Source organism: Tachypleus tridentatus, chromosome 5, assembly GCF_004210375.1.
Source record: "Tachypleus tridentatus isolate NWPU-2018 chromosome 5, ASM421037v1, whole genome shotgun sequence".
NCBI classification, from domain to species: domain Eukaryota; kingdom Metazoa; phylum Arthropoda; class Merostomata; order Xiphosura; family Limulidae; genus Tachypleus; species Tachypleus tridentatus.
Genome location: NC_134829.1, coordinates 58,133,561 through 58,153,776, shown reverse-complemented (window position 1 = coordinate 58,153,776; position 20,216 = coordinate 58,133,561). Strand labels below are relative to the sequence as shown.

Below are 20,216 nucleotides of genomic sequence, written 5' to 3'. Positions count from 1 at the left end.
AGAGAACCTTATTGAATATGTATAATTCAACAAACCTTCTAAAGACCCTTGCAACGTCACATTATATATATACGTAATCAAACATTACGACACAACATTGTGCTAAACCTAACGAAGCGTCCTCACTAACATTATATACCGCTCACACTATTTATACGATACGCAAGTCGTTTCAACTGGTCGTTAATCAGCTAAATTGTAAACGCATGTGATACATAACGTATAAAGTTAACCCTTTTTGTGGAAGTTATTAAAAGTTAAATACAGGTTCGTATATCTTCTCGACAGGTCTTCATTAGTATCTTAACTTTGTCACTTTAGTTCTATTTTTATTTTCTATGTGCTTTAATAAATTTTATATTTTACTTCACAAGTCAAATATCAGTATACACTAGAGAATCTTATTCAGTTTCTTACCACTGGGTAGGAGTTTTGTGTGGAAGTACAGTATTATTAAATTACGCATGTCTACTTTAACAAGCACGAATCACGAAGCAAAGTTTTATTTGGAAAGACAACGTTGTCTGGTCCAGTAATGGAATCTTTATATGGAAAAACTAGTTTAACTAAGCGTGTTTCCTTCAGCAGACTAAACTTTATATGGAAAAACTAGTTTGACTAAGCGTGTTTCCTTTAGCAGGCTAAACTTTATATGAAAAAACTAGTTTAACTAAGCGTGTTTCCTTCAGCAGACTAAACTTTATATGGAAAACTAGTTTGACTGAGCGTGTTTCCTTCAGCAGGCTAAACTTCATATGGAAAAACTAGTTTGACTGAGCGTGTTTCCTTCAGCAGGCTAAACTTTATTTGGAAAAACTAGTTTAACTAAACGTGTTTCCTTCAGCAGGCTAAACTTTATATGGAAAAACTAGTTTAACTAAGCGTGTTTCCTTCAGCAGGCTAAACTTTATATGAAAAAACTAGTTTAACTAAGCGTGTTTCCTTCAGCAGGCTAAACTTTATATGGAAAAACTAGTTTAACTAAGCGTGTTTCCTTCAGCAGGCTAAACTTTATATGGAAGAACTAGCTTGACTAAGCGTGTTTCCTTCAGCAGGCTAAACTTTATTTGGAAAAACTAGTTTAACTAAACGTGTTTCCTTCAGCAGGCTAAACTTTATATGAAAAACTAGCTTGACTAAGCGTGTTTCCTTCAGCAGGCTAAACTTTATTTGGAAAAACTAGTTTAACTAAACGTGTTTCCTTCAGCAGGCTAAACTTTATATGGAAAAACTAGTTTAACTAAGCGTGTTTCCTTCAGTAGGCTAAACTTTATATGGAAAAACTAGCTTGACTTAGCGTGTTTCCTTCAGCAGGCTAAACTTTATATGGAAAAACTAGCTTGACTAAGCGTGTTTCCTTCAGCAGGCTAAACTTTATATGAAAAAAAACTAGTTTAACTAAGCGTGTTTCCTTCATCAGTTCAAACTTTATATGGAAATCTAGTGTTATTAGACTGTGATAATTTTCCATTTCAAATAATTAAGACGACAATTTGTTCGAAAATACTTTAGTGTTTGTGAATGATGCAATTTGTTTGTTGGTTAAAGGTAGAGGCTACAACAGTTTGAAAAACAACTTATATACAAACATTATTAAAATAATAACAGTTGTGCCACAACTGTTTCTTACCAGTTCTATAGCTCACCCTCATTGGCTCAGCAGCAAGTCTAAAGGATTATAACGCTAAAAATCAAGTTTCGATACCTTGGGTAGGCACAGTATAAACAGCCTTTGTATATCTTAACAAACAAACCGGTCACTTATATATAGTCATCAAAAGGTAATCGTTAGCCATTTTAGTCAGATTTCTTTGTTCATAAATTTTGTTTACCGAAGAAGACAACATTTATTATCTGTAATGATTTCTTATATTGAAATATCATAATTAAACTTGCGTAGGACCTAAGATGTAATTAATGGAAACCGTTTTCACACATTACGTTCCTGAATAAGAAATTCACGTGGATGAAATCTTGGAACAAAAACAGATAGAAAATTAAGTTTATGTTTTTATTACCTGGAACACACTTCACGCACCATTGAAACAAATTAAAAGGTAAAACTTTCCTTTTTAAAAACACGAAAGCGCACATTAATTTATTAAATGTGATTCAGTAAACACTAGGTTTAAGATTTGATAAGTGATCATTGTGAAGCAGAAATAGGATGAATGTATGATGTTATTTAGTAAAATGAATGACTATTGAATTTTATAAGATAGCTCCTGTATATATATAATTTAATATTAAAAAGCGCTAAGACAGTTAAGTAGTCATGTCAGATAGAGGATGTTAGATACTTGTTCCACTAAGGCCCTGTATTCTTAAAATAAAATAACTATAAACACCACGTTACACGTAAGAAACAAAAGTACATCATTTATATATAGAAACAGTACTGACAAAAACAACAGTCGCAAGCAACACACATTCTTACATTAGTCAACTAAATATATTAATTACTAGCGTCTCATTCAGAAACAATAGGCTAAAGTAAGGTAACAAGCTACACACAACATTCTCACAGTGGTCAACTAAATAGATTAATTACTAGCGTCTCATTCAGAAACAATATGGCTAAAAGTAAGGTAACAAGCTACACACAACATTCTTACAGTAGTCAAATAAATATGTTAATTACTAGTGTCTTATTTAGAAACAATATGGCTAAAAGTAAGGTAACAAGCTACACACAACATTCTTACAGTAGTCAAATAAATATGTTAATTACTAGTGTCTCATTGAGAAACAATACGGCTAAAAGTAAGGTAACAAGCTACACACAACATTCTCACAGTGGTCAACTAAATATGTTAATTACTAGTGTCTCATTGAGAAACAATAAGGCTAAAAGTAAGGTAACAAGCTACACACAACATTCTCACAGTGGTCAACTAAATATGTTAATTACTAGTGTCTCATTGAGAAACAATACGGCTAAAAGTAAGGTAACAAGCTACACACAACATTCTCACAGTGGTCAACTAAATATGTTAATTACTAGTGTCTCATTGAGAAACAATACGGCTAAAAGTAAGGTAACAAGCTACACACAACATTCTCACAGTGGTCAACTAAATATGTTAATTACTAGTGTCTCATTGAGAAACAATACGGCTAAAAGTAAGGTAACAAGCTACACACAACATTCTCACAGTGGTCAACTAAATATACTAATTACCAGTGTCTCATTCAGAAACAATATGGCTAAAAGTAAGGTAACAAGCTACACACAACATTCTTATAGTAGTCAACTAAATATGTTAATTACTAGCGTCTCATTCAGAAACAATAGGCTGAAAGTAAGGTAACAAGCTACACACAACATTCTCACAGTGGTCAACTAAATATATTAATTACTAGTGTCTCATTCAGAAACAATATGGCTAAAATTAAGGTAACAAGCTACACACAACATTCTTACAGTAGTCAACTAAATATATTAATTACTAGCGTCTCATTCAGAAACAATAGGCTAAAAAGTCAGGTAACAAGCTACACACAACATTCTTATAGTAGTCAACTAAATATATTAATTACTAGCGTCTCATTTACAATTAATACGGCTAAAATTAAGGTAACAAGCTATACACAACATTCTTACAATAGTCAACTAAATATGTTAATTACTAGCGTCTCATTCAGAAACAATAGGCTAAAAAGTAAGGTACGAAGCTATGCACAATATTCTCACACTAGTCAGACTAAATAAGCTGTTATTAGTTAATGTAGGAAGTTACACACAGATTCTGACCACAGTCAGACTAAATAAGCTGGTTATTAGTTAAGGTAGGAAGCTACACACAGATTCTGACAACAGTCAGACTAAATACGCTAGTTATTAGTTAATGTAGGAAGCTACACACAGATTCTGACAACAGTCAGACTAAATAAGCTGGTTATTAGTTAAGGTAGGAAGCTATGCACAATATTCTCACACTAGTCAGACTAAATAAGCTAGTTATTAGTTAAGGTAGGAGGCTATGCACAATATTCTCACACTAGTCAGACGAAATAAGCTGGTTATTAGTTACGGTAGGAAGCTACACACAGATTCTGACAACAGTCAGACTAAACCAAGTCTGGCACTTTTCTGTACGAAACCAACCCGTAAATGTTTATGTTCTATTTATTAATAAGCAAATTATTAAAACTTATTATTGTTATTAATATGTAAGTTTGAGACAGTAATCTAGTTTCTTCTGCACACGGAGTTTTCTTTTTTGTTATTTACGTGGCGCTGTTTCATCAAACAGCTGCTGAAACTTACCAACCCTGTAAGCCACAAGCTTAACCTTATTTATCGGTTACATTTCTTTTGTTAAGTTTAAAGCCACCCTGCTTATCAGTAATAGTTATTTTATTGGGTTTAAAGACGTAAGTGGTGATCACAGATGACCACAAAGTAAAGAACGTATCATCAGTAAGTGACTCTGCTTTAATGCTAGTGTCGGTTCGGATATTAATTTGAAATATCTAATTTCTGAACGTCAACTTAATTCATATCGTTCACAACAGCGGAGTTCATTATGTTGTGAAATTTCAGGTTTCCACCTGTAGCAAACAGAATCAACCAAACAAATCGGGCGAAATTCGTCATTTTCTACGTGAGATACACAGGGAACCTCGGATGTAGTTTATGGTAATTTTATTTAATTTTTTTAGTTCACTTACAGGTTGTTTGGTGACTTCTGGACAACAAAATTACGAACCCGAATACAACTTAGGCCTACATGGTTTAAAAAATGCGAGGGCGCCACCGTTATATATCTTTTTTCAGTTTATTTTCAAGAACTTTGTGAAATATATTGATAAAACTCTGAAATTTTCGCCATATCATGTATGAAAATGTTTGAATAGCGCGTTAATAGAGTTTAAGGCCTTAACTTTTGAGAATCTCCTAAACATTAATTGAAATAAATCTGTGGTAAAGGTAGTTTCAAGTGACGAGTACCATTTAACAATTTTAGGACTGTTACCTTATTTTATTGTTAAAATCTTCTTACATATCGTTTATCAAAAAACAGTATCCTGGCAATCAGCTCAGACTGGCAGATAAAATTCGAAGCGTTACTGTTTTACTGAATAAACGATGTATCTAAATTTCTTTCACGCGAAGTATGTAAAAGTGTATTTTTCTGACCTTAGAATTTATTTGTTTTAGAATTTTGCTCAAAGCTACAATAGGGCTATCTGCGCTAGCCGTCTCTAATTTAGCAATGCAAGGCTAGAGGGAAGGCAGCTATTCATCACCCATCGCCAATTCTCGGGCTACTCTTTTACCAACGAATAGTGGGATTGAGCGTCACATTATAACGACCCCACGGCTGAAAGTGCGAGTGTGTTAGGTGCGACGGGGATTCGAACCTTCAACCCTCAGATTACGAGTCGAACGCCTTAACTCACCTAGCCATGACTGGCCTACGTTAGAGTTACATTTGCAAAAGTGAAAAATAACAAGAACTCTACTCTGTAGACGCTTCTGAACAGAACTGTATGGTAAATATAATCGTTGTTTTATCATTTGATTTCAAGTTTCGTAAAATTTACGTAAGCGTGTGTAATAATGATAGTTTTTCATAATAGCCGTCACGGATGATCTTGTTGTTGTTGTTGTTAGAAAATACAGAAACTGTTGTATTAATTGTCTAATATGTGATTTGGATATTCTTTTATTGTTGTTGTTAAGCGTGGTACTGCACGTTGGGCCACCATCACAGTGCCAACAATATACATATATATAGAACCACAAACCTTAGTGTTATAAGACCTCATCAAACTTACCGCTGAACTATTGGAAGGCAAACGTTTGCTGTGTTTTGTTACTTTCATTGTGGCTGATACTCGGGCCCGGCATGGCCAAGCGTGTTAAAGCGTGCGACTCGTTATCTGAGGGTCGCGGGTTCGCATCCCGGTCGCGCCAAACATGCTCGCCCTTTCAGCCGTGGAGGCGTTATAAATGTGACGGTCAATCCCACTATTCGTTGGTAAAAGAGTATCTCAAGAGTTGGCGGTAGGTGGTGATGACTAGCTGCCTTCCCTCTAGTCTTACACTGCTAAATTAGGGACGGCTAGCACAGATAGCCCTCGAGTAGCTTTGTGCGAAATTAAAAAAAACAAACAAACAAACTTGACTGATGCTCACTACATGCTATATCGCGTTAGTTTATGACGGCGGTTTAAACAGGAAATTTATTGTTTATTTGAAAAACAAACAAACAAAATTAAACAGTACAACTGCTAAAAAGTTACGAATACAGGTACGCAGGACACTTTTATTAAGATGGTGGCGCTACTTCATACATCGACTCTTCGAACATTTTCAGAGGTTTATAATATTCCCAATCTCAACTGAGTTTTCACTACAGTATAATGTTTCACTATTTACCGATAAAGATTCCAATGTGTATTTGAATATAAAATAAAGAGGTTAAAACAGTAAAGGAAGGCAGCAACTTGGTCAATAAACTTATTTTCACATTAGTTTTACTTTTGTTTTCCTCTGATTTTAATTATATCTAGACTCTTACTCAAATAAATAGTTTCAAATATCAGTTGTGAAATACATAGGAGGAACAGACCCCCTTAGTTATCTTCTGTTTTCCGCAGGATCGTCCGTGGCAAGTTTCATTAACTTCCATCTTTGTCTCTCACAACACTCACATTTTGTTTTATACGCATGTGAGACCAATTTAAATACTTGCTGTTGTGTAAACACACATGTTGTGTGATTATAGTATTGAATGTGTAACAATCTGCTTACTGATCACAATCTTCAATATAATATTGAATGTGTAAAAATCTGCTTACTGATCACAACCTTCAATATAATATTGAATGTGTAAAAATCTGCTTACTGATCACAATCTTCAATATAATATTGAATGTGTAAAAATCTGCTTACTGATCACAACCTTCAATATAATATTGAATGTGTAAAAATCTGCTTACTGATCACAATCTTCAATATAATATTGAATGTGTAAAAATCTGCTTACTGATCACAATCTTCAATATAATATTGAATGTGTAAAAATCTGCTTACTGATCACAATTTTCAATATAATATTAAATGTGTAACAATCTGCTTACTGATCACAACCTTCAATATAATATTGAATGTGTAAAAATCTGCTTACTGATCACAATCTTCAATATAATATTGAATGTGTAAAAATCTGCTTACTGATCACAATCTTCAGGCAAAACGTAACTAGTAAACGTGTCAAAGAAGATGGCGCCAACTATACGTTATGGCATTCAATATGCTTCTTGATGCATTTAGTAGTGAATATTTAACAAATTGACACGAATTCGAAACGGTAAGCACTTTATCGTTGAGATGGAAGAATCTTCATCCTTTTTTGTCGCCACCTCCTAATCAAAACTGGCAACACCCTATCGTTTCTTTAAATGAAGCCCTGCATGGCCAGGTGGTTAGGGCACTCGACTCATAATTCAAGGGTTAAGGTTTCGAATTCCGGTCACACCAAACATGCTCGCCCTTTCAGCCGTGGGGGCGTTATAATGTGACGGTCAATCTCATTGTTCGTTGGTAAAAGAGTAGCCCAAGAGTTGGCGGTAGGTAATGATGGCTAGCTGCCTTCCCTCTAGTCTTACACTGCTAAATTAGGGACGGCTAGCGTAGATAGCCTTCGTGTAGCTTTACGCGAAATTCAAAACAAACAAATAATTCTATAAATGAACCACAACAACGTGTCGTTTCAGATTGAGAGGTTAGCGAAACGAAAATAAAACGTTTTGTACGAACTGTTCCAAACAGATAATCACTTACAAAAGTGTAGGAGACAAGTTCAAAGTGTGGGTTTATCTAACAGAACGAAACGAGAGAATGAAGACCAAAGACACGTTCATTATAGCCTTGGGTTCAGGGTTCGCATTAGGCCCCTAGTAGCTCTCGGGTTCTGAATTAAAATTTAATTATCCTACTCTACCCGAGAGTAACTTTCATAATTTTGATATATTTTTATTGAGAAAGATAAAAAATTGTGGGAGACCGCTCCCCCACCCCCATTCTCCGCTATACTCTACTTATTTGGCGTAAAATTAACATTGTTGGATTCAAACATTTATGAAATATAATAGTTCTATTGACATTACTGTTTATGCTACGCATATATTTCATTGAAAACAAAGTAAGAGAAACGACAACCTTATACAATTTATTACTATAAATGTATAGGAATATGGAGTACAAGACATTCACCTACGTTGGCCATTATTAGGTTGACACGGTCACAATGAGAAGGTCAAAGTCTAATATCAAATACAACAAGAAGAAAAACACGAACTTTGTGGATTAAGGGGGGGGGGGGAAAGTGCTTACAAATATCAAAGAAAACAATGGTTAAAACACATGAAATTTACGTTTAACCAACAAATAATTGACAAAGATTATCACATTTTATCAAGTATTTCTTGAGATTGCAATAATTGTAGTTTCGAAAATTATTACGTATTTAAACTCATTGCGACAGAGTTTCTACCAAAGTCAGCTGACGCAGGACTTGCTCTTATCTTCGTGCAAAGTGTAAGAAAATCACTCAAACATACGAGGAAAATAATGAAATAATATTATTTAAAAAAACAAACTAGTAAACACTTACAGGAAGTGCTTTTGAAGGTAATAATTAAGCTTTGCAGGAGCTAAAGACCTTCCTATGTTAGGGTTCTGTTTCTTGGTTTATAATTCTACTTTTATGTTTCTTTTTTAATCGGTATGGTTATTAATGCCCTTAAACTACAATGGGAGAATTTTATTACGTAGAAATCAGTTACAGTATATTAATATGTTTATTAATGCCCGTAAACTACAATGGGAGAATTTTATTATGTAGAACTCAGTTACAGTATATTAATATGTTTATTAATGCCCGTAAACTACAATGGGAGAATTTTATTACGTAGAACTCAGTTACAGTATATTAATATGTTTATTAATGCCCGTAAACTACAATGGGAGAATTTTATTACGTAGAACTCAGTTACAGTATATTAATATGTTTATTAATGCCCGTAAACTACAATGGGAGAATTTTATTAAGTAGAACTCAGTTACAGTATATTAATATGTTTATTAATGCCCGTAAACTACAATGGGAGAATTTTATTACGTAGAACTCAGTTACAGTATATTAATATGTTTATTAATGCCCGTAAACTACAATGGGAGAATTTTATTACGTAGAACTCAGTTACAGTATATTAATATGTTTATTAATGCCCGTAAACTACAATGGGAGAATTTTATTAAGTAGAACTCAGTTACAGTATATTAATATGTTTATTAATGCCCGTAAACTACAATGGGAGAATTTTATTACGTAGAACTCAGTTACAGTATATTAATATGTTTATTAATGCCCGTAAACTACAATGGGAGAATTTTATTACGTAGAACTCAGTTACAGTATATTAATATGTTTATTAATGCCCTTAAACTACAATGGGAGAATTTTATTACGTAGAACTCAGTTACAGTATATTAACATGTTTATTAATGCCCGTAAACTACAATGGGAGAATTTTATTACGTAGAACTCAGTTACAGTATATTAATATGTTTATTAATGCCCGTAAACTACAATGGGAGAATTTTATTACGTAGAACTCAGTTACAGTAACAAGAAATATTAATAGTTGAACATTGAACAAAGAGCACGCCAACTCTTGATCTTTGCCAATTGGATAAAGAACTGTTGTTTTTTCTATGGTGCGTGTGTGTTTTTTGAAGATTCACACTTCAATTACGTCTGAGAAATCTTGACGTTTGTTCAGTTTGCTGTTGTTACAGTTTTCACACTTCTCGTGTAGTTTCTTTTACGATTTCATTTTCGTATAAAAAGATATACACTTCGAACGTAAAGTCGTCTAGTTGAAGGAGTTGCCAATACTTGGCACAACGTCTTTATTCAGGCTAGAATCGGGTACGACGCTCACCGTGGTTTCGTGCAGTTTTCGTAGGTGCTTCTTTAGGTCGAAGTTCCGACAGAAACCTTTGCCACACACTTTGCAGGTGTACGGTTTCCTGTCCTTATGAGTGTGCATGTGAAAGGTAAGATTATAGACCTGGTGGAATGCCTTATTACACACCGAACATTTGTAAGCCTTTTCGCCACTGTGTGTCAGCTTGTGGTTCTTATAATTGCCCTTTTGATGGAAACCTTTCCCGCAGTACTCGCAAACCCAGGGTTTGTAGCCAGCGTGAATTCGGATGTGGGTGTTGAGGGTGGAACTCCTATTAAACGCCTTACCACAGGTGAGACATTTGTGTGGCTTTTCTTGAGTGTGGATGATTTTGTGACGACAGAGAGTGCTAGCTTGACGAAAACCCTTGCCACAGACCTTACATACGAACGGTCTGGCACCAGTGTGTACGGGCATGTGACGGGTGAGGTTATAGTGTGCATTAAACACTTTTCCACACTCAGCACACACAAAATTCCTCGGCTTCTTACTGGATCCCCTTTTCGTCGTCACACCAAACTTATTTTCAAGACCACCACCAGGAGACGCTGCTGCATTGTCATCCATTGGATCATACCGGGAACATAAAGTGGAGAAAATTGGGTCAGAAGAAAGTGGAATAAAGTCCGCATTCCCCACGTGGTTTGGACATTTCTTCTTGCCCTCCTGAAGATGAGAGAACATCAAATTCTTTCCTATTTGCGGAAAGAGTGGTTCTGGCCGAACAATGGTGGTTTGGCCTTCTCTTGAATCTCTGGAAGGATTACAATTTCGCAACGTAGCAAATGACTTGTCTTTGACTGCTCTAGTTGGCTGAATGCGGAGGAAGGAGTGGTCATGTTCATGATATATTGAGTAAAGAATGTTGTAATCGTTAAATAAGCTGGGTACACAGTGTGAATTTAACCAGCAATTAGCCGCCATATTGTGATTGTTCATGCACAGTTTGGCCACTTCTTGAGAATCAGTTGAGGACAATAACCTTGTCCAGTTGCCCTCGTAAGCATGGTCATGATGAACGTGATCTGGCTTTAAAATGTTTTTACGTCCAGTTGGATAACTTGGCACGAAGAACAACGAATGATTCATTGTCCAGCAACAAAAGGGTAAAGAGCAGTTATGTTGATGATACACCGAGTCTGATGCTTCACCACTGGATTCTGTTTGATGTACGTCCAATTGTTCCTTTCGTTGTGCTAGGATTTTTTCACCAGTTTTATTACTCATTATCCTAGCTATAGAAAAACTCAAGTTTTTCTTTTCTGATTTTGTTGGATTTGAATCTACGAAGCTCTGCATCTTCTCGCCGTCTTCTTCACTCATTTTCAGGACTTGCTGCCCTCTAGTGTTAAAAGAAACAGGACATGAACTTATTATTGCGAAGAAACAGATTTAGCTTTCATATAAATCACATAACACAATATGTTTTATCCAAACTGGATCGCCTGATAAATTATTAACAGCATTACTTCATTGTGTTTAATGGTACTTAAAGGGTAGTTATTGATATACAAAACTCAAATAATGACATTTTTTTTATACTACTATATACTACTACTATTTACTACCAGGTATTTGATAATCCAGATTGTTCATTTCGATTCTTGTCAGCTTAATTTACTCTTTACATCCAATCATTGGTTGCTTATCCATGCATAGAAAAGTATCTTTAGTCTGAGCATTCATAAAATGTTCCTTTATACAAGGTGACAAATATAACGCTCTAAGATTTATTTAGTGCTGAACTTTATGACGCTTAGTAGGTTGATATTTATTGCTTTTCAGAGTAAGGAAGTTGTGCTTATTTTAATATTTAAAGAAACTGTCAGTCAGCTGTGACCTATTTTCCAATATGGTTGAAAGCTCACGTAGGCCTACATTTGATACATAACGTCTCCTTTTGAAGACAAAACAGGAACTGAAAGACAAGTAGACAAGCTTGTTTATTTCCTATAAAGCACAGAGTTACATAGTGGGCTATCTACGTTGTTCCACAGCGAGAATCTATCCTAGAATTTTAGCGTTATAAGCTTTTGAATTTACAGCTGAGCCACTTGGTTGAAGACCTTTCTATTACGATGATATTCCCTAGTAACTCAACAGTAAGTTAACTGCCTACAATGCTAAATTTCGATGTAGGATCCCCTAGACAAACAGAGTGCTTATCAGATAATAATCAACTGTTAAGTTTTGAGTTAAAACAACCAGCAACAGTAATACACCAATGAAATTTCAAAATAATGAAGGGTTTTCGAACAATCAGTTTTCCAAGAATCAGAATACTCTCTAACAGTTGTTTCTGTTATCCCAGAACGGCTGGTTTGGGTACCATCACTTTTACTAATAAAACAGAGAACAATGTTTTGACCTTCCTAGGTCATCTTCAGTTTTTTTTGTTTTTTTTTGTTAACCTGAAGATGACCTAGGAAAGTCGAAAGGTTGTTCTCTGCTTTATTAATAAAAGCGTTAATACCCATACCAGCCGTTCTGAGATAGATTTTTACTTCAAGTGGGTTTCTTGTTATCAAGAAGTCGTTTCTGTTATCTTAGTAAAGTTACAGAGGGATTACATTTTTGCATTAAATCTTGACAATCTTTCTCAGGCAAAACGTACCGTTCAATAGTCACAATTTTAAGTAGGATAGATACACCAATTAAAAATCTAATTACTGAAAACACAAGCTACTGGTCATTATTGCAGATAAAACGAAAAGGAAAACAAACGTGGTCTAATTCAATTAAAAGTCTAAATAAATAGAAATATCTGATACTGTTAGCTTTAAATATAGACACTTTGCTTATTTTATTAACTTCTGAACCAAATACAAGTTGTTATAACAGAATAATTATTGAAGTCTTATGTTAGATATGTGAAGGGATTAATATCAGATATTTAAGTCACTTTCTTAGAATCAAACTTTATAAGCCTAACTTACATTCTGATACAACATTTTAGAATGATAGCGAATTTACAGGGAGACAAATATTTTTTTTCCATCTTCAATATATAACGCAAAATACGTGAATAAAACAAGTAATATGCGAAGACAAAAAGACATAATCTTATACACTTACTTAATCTTACACACTTACATAATCTTATACACTTACAGTTCGATGTTTTCGTACTTGCTGGATCTTTTAACTTGCCCTCGTATCGTGAAATTGTTGATGAGCTTATGTTGAACCCAGATAGTTTTTACATTACCAATTAACTGTCAACAGGACAGCGTATTTTAAAAGCTGTATTAGTGTACGAAATAGGTTATCACGCTTCACTTGTCTCCACCCATCCTAACCGTATTGACCAATAAGCTCTGTTCCCTGTTGTTATTGGCTGAGACGATGTAGAAGGCGAGGATTGAGTGAGTGTTATCTCGAGTGTTTGAGGGAAAAAAAGAACAATGTTGTTTGATACCACTTTCACTTATTACACGCGAAGCATGCGCAGTATAAATTCTCGAGCTTAATTTACATGTTAGATTAAAGGTTGTTTCTTGGAAAACATATTACCATCACCTGTATTTAGCGTTCCAAGAATTATTGACAGAACGGGATATCGTGTCTCTTCTGCAGACAACAATAATAAACAAATATGTATTAACTAATGTTTGTAACTACAAACCTTCCCCTATGCCCATCCCCCAGAAGCTCGGCTGCAAGTCCCCTGACTTATGACGCTGAAAATCTCGGTTAGATACTCGTGGTAAGAACAGCAAAAATTAGTAATTACCAACCAATGTAACTACAAACTGTTCTGATATTATAATTTAACTTTTAGCTTTATTATAAGTTAATGGTTAAATAGGTGGATATATAAATATTTTATTTCTGTCTTATTTCAAAATGAGATGTGTCACCGGCTATAAAAGGTATTCTACAACTATTAAAAAGCTCTAATGGATGCCTGCAATGTTATACATAGCAGTCAAAAGACTGACATTACATGAGACGGACAGACAAATCTATAATACATGACTTTTACAGGAAAAAAGTTATAGACGCTGGACAACAGACTGTCAAAGATGTAACATATATCTGACAGAGAGAAGATCAAATACGCCGATAACAGACAGCAAAATCTGTAATATATATAAGTTACTAAGAAAATATCAAACATTTGATATGGAAAAGACTTCGCGTAAGCGACTGTAAATACGATAGTATATATATATATTTAAAATAATAGTCAGATATAGAATATATACATTACTATCAAAATTTCAAAGTCGAATACATAATATGTAAATGACAGAGAAAATATGAAACATGTCAGATGACATAAAGTCAAATATACAATCTGTATAATCATACGAGGAAAAGCCAAATACATTAGACAACAAGTGGTCGACTGTATAAATGACAGTATCAAATACATTGGATAAAAAGCGGTCGACCGCATAAATGACAATAAAAGGACACTAGACAGTCAGACACTGACATGGAAGGGTGTACTTTAAGTTTATTTTCTAAATGTCTATTTGTTTGTTTTGGAATTTCGTACAAAGCTACACGAGGGCTATCTGCACTAGCCGAGCCTAATTTAGCAGTGTAAGACTAGAGGGAAGGCAGCTAGTCATCACCACCCACCGCCAGTTCTTGGGCCACTCTTTTACCAACCAATAGTGGGATTGAGCGTACCATTATAACGCCCTCACGGTTAAGAGGGCGAGCATGTTTGATGAGACTGGGGATTCAAACCCATTTCTGTATGTCATATGGAGTTGTAGGAGACATGGGAGACAACTTGTACTTCCGCCCCCCATGAATAATCAAGGATATCGTCATTTTGTTTCTTATTAATTTCACTAGAGTTTTAGAGAATGCAGGTTGTGTGTAGTAATATATATAATTCACTAGATACTACACATCTATGATAAGGGATTGACTGACACTCTTATAACGCAACTACAGCCTAAAGTGTGTGGAACATTTTGTCGTACCGCACAGATTCGAACTTGTCTCATCATCTCTACCAAAAGGCCAACACGGGTTATGTTTGTTTGTTTTGAATTTCGTGCAAAGGTACTTGAGGGCTATTTGCGCTAAAATACACATCCACGTGCTATGACATGTAAGATAAAACAAGTAGCAACCAGAGACACGGTGGGGGGGGATTATTTTCGGTCAACTACACGTGACAGAAAATTTGATTTAGATCTTGAAACTAATAATAATTTAATATAATACCAATGAGTTTCACATAAACCTGCTATTCAACTGCACAAATGGTTTAATTAACTACATATTTAGTATTTAACTGTTTTATAATAGACTTTACGACATTGAGAACATCAAATACGAATGAAAAGTCAAATGTATATATATATATATATATATATGTAACAGGAGGAAATTTATCTACACAGGAACGTTATCTTTTCGAACATTGTAAATTTTGCATAATTTGTAACGAATAAGGTCATTATTATTATGCAGATGTAACAGAAGTACACTTAATTACTGAGGACAAAAAACCCACCTGAAATAAAGATATATCTCAGAACGGCTGGTATGGGTATCTTGGTTAACCTGAAGATGATCAAGGAAGGTCGAAACGTTGTTCTCTGCTGTATTATTAAAGCCGTTCTCAGATACATAGAGATACACTTAGTGCTGTCAAACTGAGAAATATACGTTATATTAAACATCTACACATGTAATTTGTATAATGTGACATGTTCCATGGACATCATGAGCCATTTGTTAAAACAAAAGACAATTTTATCAAACACCTGTTGAAAGATGTGTAATTCAGTATTTCACTTAACACGACAAAACTTTACAAAAACACATATAATGACAAAATATAATATGAAATTATTATAAATAGCATCTGTAACCTTATATCAGTTCATATTAAATATTAAATACTTGGTAGGTCCTTCTCGTACTCTAATAACCTCCGCAAGGTGACGTGGCATGCTGTCAATGAGGTTATTGATGTAATTAATTCTGATTTCTTCTGAACTTATCAATATAAGGTGCCACAACTGAACTATAGTAGCCAGTATAGGGCCAGCAATTTTCAGGCTCAGTTCTGAATGGGATTACAATAGTGAGATGTTGTTGGCCGTGGAAATCTTGTAAAGTCCTCCGAGTCGAGATAATCCTGTGGGTAATGGCATTGCCATCTTGGAATACAAAGCTATTTATAAACTTCGCCCTAGCATATGGCAGAAATATTCTTTCCGTTTGAAGCTTGTAGAAGGCGCCAACAACGTTATCCAGGACAATATGAAAAGTGGTTTTTCCACTATATATATGTAAAAACGGCTGGTACAGGTAGAGAAAGCTGTATGTAGATGAATAGCTTCTCAAACAAGTACTTCACCACCTCTTGCGGTGAATTCTGGTTAATATCGGTTTGCAGATAGCCCTTCTTGCAAAATAACCTTATTTGGTCATTCCATCCTCCACTGCTATTCTGGATACCCTGTATTCATACTATTCCTGTCGTAAGGTGTTGTAAGATCTTATACGACCTTGACCTATTAACCTGATCAAAACACAGTCATCTCTGACAGTAGTCTTTCGGCGTCTACCAGTAGACTTTTCTGGAATTTGGTGATGTTTCAGAATCTTGGGTAAAGTATACTAGAGGTACCCTATTGTTTGTTCTGGCAATGCCCGTTTGCTTTGTACCATTTCTTGACAGTCGAACAAATTGACGCCCTTGATGGAGAGAAAGCCACTTGAAATAAAAACGTATCTCAGAACAGCTGGTATGGGTATTAACACTTTTATTGATAAGAAAAGAACAACATTTCGACCTTCCTAGGTCATCTTAACCTGAAGAGATGCGCATGTGTGTCTTGACGGAAGAATGCTGAAAACAACCAATAGAGACCAGAATAACAACTCGTGCATGTTTGTCCCATCATATTCTATCTTGTACTCTAGCATTAATTTAACAACTACTCCACGTGTGTAGACAATAACACAACACAAAACAATAAGTGAACATTAGGGTGAAGATAGTTATTCAAACCAACACCAGGTTCGAAATATTATTTATAATTCTTATTTCGGTTTTGACCTTTCTCTTCAGTCAACGACTCTTCTTAGAGATAGGAGCTTTAAACCATAGAGTATGCATTACAATATACATATATCTTAAAGCTATTGCTAGTATATCACAGGGAGCAAAATAACATTCATTATAAGAAAGTATTTGTGGTCATAGTTATTTTATGATAGTCAAAATACTGTAAAGAAAAAAGACGGATAGAAAATGCTTAATTGAATTTGCTGTGATTTATAAACTTATTTATATAGATTTCTATAAGTTAACTTCATTCGTGCCATTGTGTACACGGTTGTTAGAGAAGGACAAATATGTTCGAATCTAGTTTTAAAAACGTGTCTTACGTAGTTCTTTGTTTGATTAATACAAAAAAAAACAAATAACACACAAACACAAAGAGACGCTTCTGGAAAGGAATGACTGACATTCGTTTTTTAACAACTCAAGCGAGCTGCGACTTTGCGAAGTGAGACCAGTACGTGCGATTTAGTGTTTAGATAATTAACTTCAAATAAAATCTTGAAAGTACCGCAGAATGAACTTTTCTCAACCATCACATTTGTTCAACCTGTTTACAGAGAGCGTTGAATATTTATACATTTTACTTCGCAAAGAGATAAATTAATATACTGGATACCTTCTTTCACGGTGGCTCTACATTACCAGGTGGGTTAAGGCATTCGACTCGTAATCTGAGGGTCGTGGGTTCGAGTCCCCGCATACTCGCCCTTTTAGACGTGAGGGCATATAATGTGATGGTCAAACCCAATATACGTTGGTAAGAGAGTAGCCCAAGAGTTAGCGATGGGTGGTGATAACTAGCTGCCTTCCCTCGAGTCTTACACTGCTAAATTAGAGACGGTTAGCGCAAATAGCCCTCGCGTAGCTTTGCGCGAAATTCCAAAACAAACAAACAATTCTTGCACAGGAGCTGCAAACTGAAACTATATAACAAGTGTTTTATCCAAATGTGTTTACCGCAGCTTTATCACAAGTGAACAGTTTGATAAACAAGCGAAAGTAACGTAAATTAGGATCACATATATAAGTTATAATACAATCCACACCATAGGCTCATGGGTAATTCAAAACGTGTAATATAACATTCTAGATTAAGGCGCCACTATCACTTGACGAAAATGAAATTATATGTTTTTGATATCTAGAGGGAAAAAACAAATATTTAAAATAAATATGTCATATCGTAGTTTGACATTTTATTACAGAAGTGAATGTACATATTTACACAGGCAAACTAGCAATATTATAGAGTTAGGCAAACATGGTATTCACACAAGTGAACCAACAATATTTCATACATGGATAAACGTGATTTTTACACAACTAAACCAACAACAATACAGATGTGAACAAACATTCACACAACTAAACCAACAATATTTCATACATGGATAAATATGATATTCACACAACTAAACCAGCAATATTTCATACATGGATAAATGTGATATTCACACAACTGAACTAACAGTGATATAGCTGTGAATAAATATGATATTCACACAACTGAACCAACAACATTTCATACACGGATAAACATGATATTCACACAGCTAAACCAACAATATTTCATACATGGATAGACGTGATATTCACATGATTGAACAACAATAATATAACTGTGAATAAACACGATATTTACACACCTGAACCAATAATATTTCATCCATGGATAGATATGATATTCACACATTTGAACCCAAAATATTTCACACACGAATAAACATGATATTCATACAACTAAACCAAAATATTTCATACACGGATTAACAGGATATTCACACAACTAAACCAAAAATATTTCATACATTGATAAATATGATATTTACACAACTAAATCCATAATATTTCGTACACGGATAAACATGATATTCATACAACTAAACCAAAATATTTCATACACGGATTAACATGATATTCACGCAACTAAACCAACAATATTTCATACATTGATAGACGTGATATTCACATGATTGAACAACAATAATATAACTGTGAATAAACACGATATTCACACACCTGAACCAACAATATTTCATCCATGGATTGATGTATATTCACACCATTGAACCAAAAATATTTCACACACGAATAAACATGATATTCACACAACTAAACCAACAGTATTTAATATACGGATAAACATGACATTCACACAACTAAACCAAATATATTTCATACATGGATAAATATGATATTCACACAACTGAACCAACAACAATATAGATGTGAACAAACATGATATTCACACAAATAAACTAACAATATTTCATTCATAGGTAAACACGATATTGACACAATTGAACCAAGATCGGATACTTGCAATGAGAAGATAACATGCAATATAGAAGATATTTATATAGTTTAGAGTAGGGTTTCAGAGAAATGACTTTTATACACGTGATTTTGTGGCACATGGAAATCTAATCCATGAGGAAGATTTTATTTACATAATTGAGAGTAGTGTTTCTTAAACATCACTTTTTTTGTAGTAACTTACGAGCTACTTTCAAAGAATAATGGAGGGTAAATCACGGGTGAGACATAAACATTGTATTAGTCTTCATGTTGAGTACAACAGAAACTCAGTGGAAGTGCTTGAGTTCAACAAACAGTTAATAGTTTGTGTGTCCCACTTTTGCTTTAATAACTACAAACAGTCTTTCGGGCATTGTTGCAACATATTTAATATACGTGTCATTTCGGATTTTACTCCAGGTGTCTCTAATACACTCCCATAAAGTTTCTTTGGAAGTTACTTTTAATTTGTCAGTTTTTGATCCATCAAATCCATATCTATTCAACTGGAATGAGTTCGAGGCTCTGTGGGGGTCATTGCGTCATTTGTATGAGTCCAGCAGCTTCATTTTCAGGTAAGCGATTTCAACACAGGTTGGATAGGTGTTTGGGGTCATTATCTACTTGATATTACGAACCCTTACGACATGCTCTTGGTACAAGTATACGAGAATAACAAATATTCTCGCCCTGACTCACTCGCATGAACAGGAGTCAGTGAAGTATTACCATAGTGCGAGTATTACCATTCTGTCATGGAAACATTAACCACATGTAACTGAAAAGAATGATGAATATTCTCTTGTTATAACGGCAATATTTCCTTGACATAATACGTTAACACTGTGCGTGTGATCTTAACATACATGAAAATACAAGATTT

General features: G+C 34.6%; 1 protein-coding gene across 2 annotated transcripts; it reads right to left on the bottom strand.

Annotated features, from left to right (window-relative positions):
• Positions 1 to 9,070: 9,070 nt before the first annotated feature.
• On the bottom strand, positions 9,071 to 13,229 carry LOC143251227 (uncharacterized). Of its 2 annotated transcripts, none has more exons than XM_076502677.1 (2): positions 13,099 to 13,229; positions 9,071 to 11,329 (listed from the first exon to the last, which is right to left on the bottom strand). In XM_076502677.1, exon 2 carries the CDS (start codon positions 11,308 to 11,310, stop codon positions 9,892 to 9,894), a length of 1,419 nt encoding a protein of 472 aa, XP_076358792.1. In that variant the 5' UTR covers positions 11,311 to 11,329; positions 13,099 to 13,229; the 3' UTR covers positions 9,071 to 9,891. The 2 variants fall into 2 exon arrangements, with proteins under 2 accessions (XP_076358792.1, XP_076358793.1); XM_076502678.1 differs by having other exon boundaries at positions 13,081 to 13,226.
• Positions 13,230 to 20,216: the final 6,987 nt, after the last annotated feature.

Bases quoted from the DNA above. Each gene is read 5' to 3' on its own strand.
- LOC143251227 (XM_076502677.1), bottom strand. From the start codon at position 11,310: ATGAGTGAAGAAGACGGCGAGAAGATGCAGAGCTTCGTAGATTCAAAT.